The following is a 9,159-nucleotide window of genomic DNA, read 5'->3' on the forward strand; positions in this document are numbered from 1 at the left end:
ATGTATTTGAGTTTGGTCGAAATTAAAAATCATGCTCGTACCTGACCGGTTGTCTGGAAATGGAAAGCATCTACGGTGTATTTTTCTCAAAAACATATGACTGAAAACATATGATTTATTAAAATATAATTCATTTATAAAGAATATATAATATTATAAAATAAAATGTCTATCATACTTGGGCGTACAAAATTTTTGATTCTTATTCCCAAAACACGTAAAAATTTTAAGATTATATCTAACGATGGAAATTCACTCTCGTCTGAGTTCCTAGTCAGGAACGAATTAGAACAGATCTGACCGGTTGACAAGCAGCCAATTGCAAAAGCATCTGAGCAAAGTGTGTGACGTTCGTAATTTTGAAGTTTGCTATTTCTGTTTGGTTTCTTACATCTCTTTCTTTATGTGTATTTTGGCGGTGGTTAGCTTCAGCGATTTTCAACAAATTTTTTGTTCAAATATAATTAAAATGAAGTGCGCGGTAATCGGTTACAAAAACATGTACAACATGTTCGGGCGGAGCCGAACATTAAATACCCGGCGCAAGTATTAAATATATATTTTCCACCTTTCCGAATGCTACCGCTACATGATAAGCCGGGGTGTAAAATTTTTAATTAAATTAGCGTCGTTAAATTTCGAAATATTGAAATTTCAAGCATTTCTGAAATTTACCGTTATATGAAAAGCGGCCGTAATTTTAGTCCGATTTCAACCATTTTCAACGGTTTGCTTTTATGTGGCAAGCACAATAACCATACCGAGTTTGGTACAAATTGCTAGAATGGTAAGCGAGATACATATACATATGTGATCATAAGTGGGCGGTGCGACGCCCATTTTCCAAAATTTTTTCATAAACGTATTTCTTGGTAAAGAATTGTTGCAGCCATCAATTTTGACTATATTGGCTTTCATATTTACTGATTTATCGAGTATTTCGTATTTCTCTAAATTACCGTTATATGGGATGTGATTATGGTCCGATATTAAAAATTTTAAGCCATTTGGCATGTCGTACCAGGGCCAACCACTGTGCTAAGTTTGGAAGAAATTGGGGCGGTGATTACCAATATATACACATGTAACCATAAGTGGGCGTGGCCACGCCCATTTTTCAAAAATTTTTAATATTCTTATTTTTCGTCTAAAAATTATTGTAAATATCAATTTTGAGTGAATTATCTTCAGTAGTTACTAAAATATCGCAGTTTTCGTATTTCTGAAAATTACCGTTATATGGGAGGTAGGCGTGGTTATTGTCCGATTTCGCCCATTTTCAACACCATCCGTCCTATGCACAAAAGAAGTGCACTTACCAAGTTTCGTTAAGATATCTCAATTTTTACTCAAGTTATCGTGTGCACAGACGGACAGACGGACAGACAGTCACCGCTTAATCGATTTCTCTTTTCATTCTGATCATTTATGTAATGATTTATCTATATCTATCTCGATTCGTTTTGCCTGTTACAATCAACCGTTCTGTGAACAAAGTTATAATACCCTTGTGCACAAGTGCGCTCGGGTATAAAAATAATAAATTGGTTAGCACAAACATGCGCTCAAAAATTGCTTTAATTTTTTTCGTTGTGTTTCGTCTTCATATTCTTTTTTTACATTTGGTTCATTTCAAAGAAAATAACATGGCGCCGAAATTACAAACGTCAGCCAGAAAATTTATGTTTTCTTTTTCTTCATCTTGGCAGTGCTTGTGTAGTTGGATCATGAATACATAGTATCAGCTGAAGTAAATATAAAAGCAAACATTCAAAATTTCACGAAAAAGTTAAAAATATAAATTGTATGAAGTAATTGACCGAAAAAACACAACACAGAAATTTATGAACCACTTTTCGAGGGTGTTTCCGTGACTAGTTTGCCTCGAAAGCTAATCAGAGACGCGAAAAGCGCTATTCAAGTTTTGAGGGTTTCGAGGTTTACGAGCCTTTTTTTGAGTATAAGAGAATTCCAATTTATCGCTAACACTTTTACAACAAAACTTGAAACAAACAAAATGAACAGTTTTTTACGCCGAACTTTGAATTAACCCAAATTGTCCCAGATTAATTTTTTTTAGATTTTTCGGTTTCACCTATTTTTTATTTTCATTTAGAGAAAAACATTTGTGGATATGCAGTTCTTTTGGTGATGTTTAATTTTATTACATTGATCTTTATCGTGCTTATTTAGTTGTATTTATTTACTGGTAATTTTTTGAATAATTATTACATGTGTTTTAATAGATGATATATTCAAAAGTCAGTGCACACTAAAAACCTTGAAACGACCTTCTCCCATTACTCTCTCCGACTCATTCCTAATAACTCCGAATTCTCCACTCACTAGCTGCAAAAGCGGCAACCTTGCGCAAGCAAACAAACGTCAAGTGAAAGGCACTTGACACAAGACGAACAGCTGTCAATGACAAAGAATAAAATGACCAAAACAAGAAAAATAAAAAACATAAGGGTAAAATTGTAAGTTTGCGACAGTTCTGAATTTGATGGAGTCTTTTGCAGAGTTGGTTGTTTCATCGTTCTGGAATTAAAGAGGAGCTTATCATCAGCGATATATCTGCGTTAAAACGTGCTTTTAAATCCGTTCATGCTGCTCCCAATACTGCCCCATGGCAGTATTGAATTCCTTTGTGAGTTGTAGATTGCAGTGAATTGTAGATATTTGTGTCTTGTTGTATGAAATAAATAAATGTGTATCCAAATCATCAGGATCAGCTGTGAGTGGGCATAACGGGCGTGAGTTTAAACACGATTCAATGCGAATCAACACCGTTGCTAACTCTTCATACGTCATTCGAACGCATTGAACAATACGTTTGAGGTGATACTTGGTCGACTTAACGTTTGCTTCCCATATTCCTCCAAAGTTGGGTGCATATGGCGGATTGAAATGCCATTGAATCCCCTTTTGAGCTACTTGAGGCACTACGTCTTTTTCCACTGCTTTAGCAAAAGTTCGTTTATTTATTACATTGTCAGCGCCCAAAAAATGTGTGCCGTTGTCAGTGAATATCTCACGGCATAACCCACGGCGACCGATAAACCTGTGCAGTGCCATGAGAAAATGCTCTGTTGACATACCCGTAACGACCTCCAGGTGGATGGATTTAGTTGCTAAGCAAATAAATATAACGATATAGCCCTTATATGTAGTGTTACCTCTAAATTTCGACGACTTTAGTTCAAACGCGCCGGTGTAATCGATGCCAGTTGCTTCGAATGGTCTCGTTGGTCGATTGACTCGATGAAAAGGCAAATTACCCATCATTTGGTTTGATGTTTCCGGCTTGCTTCGAAAGCATGTGATGCATCTTCGAATTCTCGCGGCTACAGTTTGACGACCTTTAACCACCCAAAAGTGTTGGCGGAGATTTGCAAATGTGAGCTGTACGCCTCCGTGCAGAGTATTGTGGTGAGAATTGTTGATCAATAAATTGGTGAAGTGCTGTTTACTGGGCATGATGATTGGGTGCTTCTGGCGGTATGACAAGCTTGATCGTTGCAATCTGCCCCGTACTCGGAGCAATCCCGTTGATTCTTCAATGAATGGAGCCAAACCTCGTATTCTAGAGCCCTTTGGCAGTTGCTCCTTTGAATTAATACAAGACATTTCGGCTGCAAAGGCTTCAGCTTGCACAAGTTTGACTAATTTTAACAAACTTTCGCGTAATTCGAAAACTAGAAGAGGGCCCTTTCGGCGTTGCGATTTGTTTTCCTTGCGAGCGTTGTAGCGGTAGCGCTGAATCCAGACGTTGATGCGAATCAATTTGGTTAATGATGAATAGAGGTAAATGATTGAATCGCTTTTGATAACGACGTTTACAACAACATTATTTGATTTCGCTTCGAGTTCATCGTCGGTAAATGTGTGCGTATTCTTGTTGAGTTTCGGCCAGTTGCAGCTGTTTTGACGTAGCCAAATTGGGCCATTCCACCACAAATCGAACGATGATAGCTCTTTCGGTGATAAGCCACGAGTGGCGCAATCAGCCGGATTCTGCTTTGTGTCGACGTGATTCCATCTCTCTTTCGACGATTTTGATAAAATCTTACTCACACGATTCGCCACAAAGGTCTTCCAACGCGATGTGTCACCACCTATCCAATGTAACACAATCATGGCATCGCTCCAGAAGTACATTGGAACGTTGTTTGTATNACGATTCGCCCCAAAGGTCTTCCAACGCGATGTGTCACCACCTATCCAATGTAACACAATCATGGCATCGCTCCAGAAGTACATTGGTGCGTTCTTTGTATGAACATGAAGATTTCTCTTCGCCCATGATGCAATTCGCGTAGCTAATTCTGCTCCGCACAATTCCACTCTAGGAATTGTGCACATTGGCTTCGATGGTGTTGTTTTGCTTTTGGCGGTTAACAAACGTGTGTACACATTTCCATCTTCGTGTAAAAGACGGATATATACGGCGGTGGCAAATGCCATGTTTGCTCCATCACAAAATGTATGTAGTTGAACTGATTTGATGCGCGGCGAATAGTGAATCCATCTTGGGATAGATATATCGTTAATCGCAGGAAGCTGAGTTACAAATTCAGTCCACTCTTTGCTAATAGTGGTCGGTATCTTATCATCCCAACCGAGCGGGATGTTTTCAGAATTATGATTGTAGGTCCACACCTGTTTGAGAATGATTTTGGACTTCACGATGACTGGTGCTATAAAACCCAGTGGATCAAACAAACGAACAGTGGTTGATAGAATTGTACGTCTTGTTGCGATTGTTGGTAGCTCGAATCCCAATTGAAATTTGAATACGTCTCCGTTGGGTTGCCAGCCAATACCTAATGTCTTGACTACTTCGCCGCTGTGGAGTTCAAGTAAGGTGCCACTGTACTCATGTTCGAGCGGAAAGGATTCGAGTAATGCTGGGTGATTACTTGCCCAATTCNCCCCAATTGAAATTTGAATACGTCTCCGTTCGGTTGCCAGCCCGTACCTAATGTCTTGACGACTTCGTCGCTGTGGAGTTCAAGTAAGGTGCCACTGTACTGATGTTCGAGCGGAATGGATTCGAGTAATGCTGGGTGATTACTTGCCCACTTCCTCAATTCCATGCCCGCTGACGCGAGAGCTGCCTTCACTTGATCTCGTTTCTTGACGGCTGATGCTAGGGAATGGCCGCCAGATTGAACATCGTCAACGTACATTTCCTCTTTTAACACGTTCTCTGCCAGAGGGTTGTTTTTCATCATCGGCTATTCGATGAAGGACACTGATCGCAACAATATTCTTGTAAACACCGTTTGTTGTCACGCCACACTATCTTTTGATAAGGAATGTCATCCGGATGCATGTCGATACATCTGCAAATTTTTTGCACGTCAGCGTTGAACACGAGTTCGTAGAATCTCCAGTTCAAAATAACTGCTGGGAGTTCATTCTGAAGTGCCGGCCCTATGCATAGAATATCATTTAGTGATTTCCCATTTGACGTTTTCGCTGAGGCGTCGACTACAATACGAAGTTTCGTATAACCGCATGATGTGGCAATACACACGCAGTAACTGCTGATTGGTTTGTGCTCGTGGCAGTGAAACGTTCTTCTTCTGTTGATGTGGATGAAACTATTCGATTAAAGTCGAAATATTCTTGAATGCCAGCTGAATAACGTTGCATCAGTTCTTCTGAACGCAGTAAACGTTTTTCAAGTTGCAGAAGGATGGCCATTTGTTTAGATCGGCCCAAGGTCTGGTTTGGGTCGAAGTGAGTTTTGAGCGGCAGCCGTACCANATGGCCATTTGTTTAGATCGCCCAAGGTCTGGTTTGGGTCGAAGTGAGTTTTGAGCGGCAGCCGTACCATATATTTTCCCGTTGGTTGACGAATACAATGTTGATTGAAAACATCGATGAACCATTGTTCCTCCTCTGATCTAGAGCGCTCTTCTTGTATTTCCTCCGTCTCGAAGAAACGTTGAACTAGTGTTTACAAGTGTGGACTGATTGCGGTGTGATGACAACGAATGATGGCTGACGGGTCGACAGTTGGAGCTGCGGGAGCCACTTGACCATGATCACGCCGGCCGATGCGGATGTCTGGTAACAGAATAGACGCATGCATTTCTGTTCCAAACAACAAGTCAATTTTGTTGGACTTGAAGTAGGTGGGGTCTGCCAATACGAGACCGTCCATATGCGGCCACGCCTGTTGTTCTATCTGATTGCTGGGTAAGTCCGATGTAACTGTGTCCATTACAAAGGCTAATGGTACGAATGTCTCAAAGTGCGGATTGAGATTTGAACGTAGTTGAAAACTAACACATTCGGTGCTTGTACCAGAGCTTGCTCCTACGCCGCTGACGTCCGTGACAACTGGAGTGCGAAGTAAGCCTAATGCACGCACTGCGCGGCTTGTGATTAGTGTCCCCTCAGAGCATTGGTCTATAAGGGCCCTTAGAATCATTTTTCGACCAGTGTTTACGTTAACGACTGGGATTATTGCTGTTGCTAAGAGTACCTTTGCTGGCTACTGCGTTGTTCTCTCTGGTAAGAAGCTAGCAGTGTATGTTCGAACTTGTGATGCTTCGAATGTAGATAATGCTTGCGCTGACGATGTTGACAGAGGCTCTGCTTGTCTAGCCGCTGCTGAAATACCGCTGAAGGTGAAATGTGGTAAAGTGTGATGGCGTTTACCACAGGTTTTGCAGTTTGCTTTACTTGGACACTTTGATACGAAGTGAGTGTTACCTAGACAGTTTATGCACAGACGAAGTTGATCGGCGACTGTTTCCTTAGCAAAACAATCACGCGTTAGAGAGTCCGGGCAGGATCTAATGTGATGTGGTCCTTTGCATTCTGGTATGAAACACCTTTCTTTAGTTGATGACGTGGATGTGGAAACATGGTAGTACTTGCGTTGCAAATGAGGTTTTGACTGTACCGATTTGGGTTTGAGGTCCGTGGAATGTTTCGTCTTCACGTTTTCTTGGGGACAAGTTTGTTGTACTATTTGTCTGCTTCTCTCGATGTTCGTTACACTGATCAAGCGGTTGCTAAAAAACGTATCGAAATCTGAGTACGGGGGTACCGTTGTTTTAGACGCTAAATAGTGCTCCCAAGCTTCCAGCGTCTCCGGAGCACATTTCTTTACCGCAAAATGAGTGAGTAGATCGTTGATATGAGTAACATTGAGGCGAAGAAAATCTGTTGCGCAGCCCTTTAACATAGTTTGTAAATGCCTCATTTCGGTTGAGTTTTCCTTTGCCATGAATAGAATTGCAATAAACTCTTCTACTCGTTCCGCGAAGACTATCCGTGGGTTGTCATACCTTTCTTTAAGCATGTCCCAAGCGATTGGGTAGTTCGCTTCCGAAAGTGGCAATTCCAAAATATCTCTATGTTGGTCAACTTGCACCGCTGTTCGAAGATAATGAAACCGCTGAATAGAATTCAACTCTGGATTTTGGTGAATTATCCTCGTAAATGTGTCGCTAAAACTAGGCCAATCTTTTGCATTTCCCGAAAATGTTGGCAGTGGTATCTCAGGGAACTTGGTAGTAGTAGCGTTTTGAAGATGTGATACCAATGGCTGATGCAATTGTGACTGCTGCGGGGGTTGTGTCGGATACTTCTCATCTCTCATATCGGAGAGCTCGGAGAACACCTCATCGTAGTTGTCGATGAATGCACTGTATTCATCATTTGTGAAATAGTCGTCATCAGTGTCAGTGGCTGTGTTGACTATGATTTTGTGTCTAGTCAGAAATTCTTGCCGCCTTTCTTTTAAACCCTATAGCTTCATATCAAACAATCTTGCCGTCCGTCTGTCCTGAGCATATTTCTTAAACCTAGGAAGATATTCTTCAACAATTTTTGAACTTTCCCTTTGAAGCGCGATGAGGCTTTCTAGATTAAACGATTCTTCTATTCTAGAAGCATCCATGTCTGTCGATGTATATAAGTAAGTAGGGGTGCGGTTACGATATATGCAGGCGGTGAGGCGATTTGCTGTGTGACGATGTAGGTACACAGTTATTTGAGAAGAGCCGTTTGCAATGGAATGGTTGTTTTGATTACCAAATGATATTAGTGTGTAAAATTTGGTGCAGTTTTCTTCCCTCGCGTTGTATGTAGCAAGATTTCAAATGTCCTTTGTGTAGTCACTGATTCCCCTCATGGGCCACCAAAAAATATTTCTTTGCATTAAAAAAAAAAAACATTTGTGGATATGCAGTTCTTTTGGCGACGTTCAATTTTATTACATTGATCTTTATCGTGCTTATTTAGTTGTATTTATTTACTGGTAATTTTTTGTATAATTATTACATGTGTTTTAATAGATGATATATTCAAAAGTCAGTGCACACTAAAAACCTTGAAACGACCTTCTCCCATTACTCTCTCCGACTCATTCCTAATAACTCCGAATTCTCCACTCACTAGCTGCAAAAGCGGCAACCTTGCGCAAGCAAACAAACGTCAAGTGAAAGGCACTTGACACAAGACGAACAGCTGTCAATGACAAAGAATAAAAATAAAAAACATAAGGGTAAAATTGTAAGTTTGCGTCAGTTCTGAATTTGATGGAGTCTTTTGCATCTAAAATTTGGAATACATTTTGAATACTTCTTTAAGTCTACATCAGTAAGAGGTCTTCTGGGTAGCTTCATTAAGAGTTTTTTGTATGGTTTTAAATATAATCCGAATCCCTTTTTATCAGGCTTTAAAAACACTCCTTTTCCCATTGAAATAGCTTCCATTGTATTATTATGACGTTTCGCCTCCAATAACTGCTCCTTTCCAGTTTTTATAGCATTGATTGTTTTAATAATTCCTGCTGTACCGCCAGATAGACTTCCAAGTGCTCCTAATGCTACGAATAAAGGCGCTAATGGGAGAAATCCTCCAGATTTAGGTAATGATATTACACGTGGTGCTTTTATTATAGACTTTTTCCCTCTAAAAATATTATTTACAACCTTTCATGAAATTTATATTGCATCTTTTAAGTTATTACTTTTCTTTAAATTTTGTTTAGCACTTTTTAAAGCATGTTTGAAGAGCTGACAACCAGTTTTTCTTCCCGCTTTCTTAGTTTCACTATAAATGTTCCCCATACCGAATTTCGCTTTTGTTTTCATTATATTTGTAACTAACCAGGCATTTGTTTTCTCATTA

At 40.1% G+C, this 9,159-nt stretch overlaps 2 protein-coding genes across 2 annotated transcripts; both read right to left on the bottom strand.

The window, feature by feature from the left end:
- Window positions 1-3,578: 3,578 nt before the first annotated feature.
- LOC108380494 (uncharacterized) lies at window positions 3,579-4,467 on the bottom strand (the record flags this gene model as incomplete). Its single annotated transcript, XM_017636865.1, has 1 exon — window positions 3,579-4,467. A coding segment is annotated over exon 1 (889 nt), but the record flags the coding sequence as incomplete, so codon positions are not given.
- A 2,041-nt stretch (window positions 4,468-6,508) lies between these two features.
- Window positions 6,509-7,624, bottom strand: LOC108380496 (uncharacterized). The gene has a single exon (XM_017636866.1). The coding sequence runs from the start codon at window positions 7,622-7,624 to the stop codon at window positions 6,509-6,511; it is 1,116 nt and encodes a 371-aa protein (XP_017492355.1).
- Between the last annotated feature and the right edge of the window lie 1,535 nt (window positions 7,625-9,159).

This window comes from Rhagoletis zephyria, unplaced genomic scaffold (assembly GCF_001687245.7).
Source record: "Rhagoletis zephyria isolate East Lansing unplaced genomic scaffold, Rhagoletis_zephyria_1.1 Rzeph_scaffold_19451, whole genome shotgun sequence".
NCBI classification, from domain to species: domain Eukaryota; kingdom Metazoa; phylum Arthropoda; class Insecta; order Diptera; family Tephritidae; genus Rhagoletis; species Rhagoletis zephyria.

What these genes read in the sequence shown, in the direction of transcription:
- LOC108380496 (XM_017636866.1), bottom strand. Translation starts at nt 7,624, where the DNA reads ATGAGAGATGAGAAGTATCCGACACAACCCCCGCAGCAGTCACAATTG.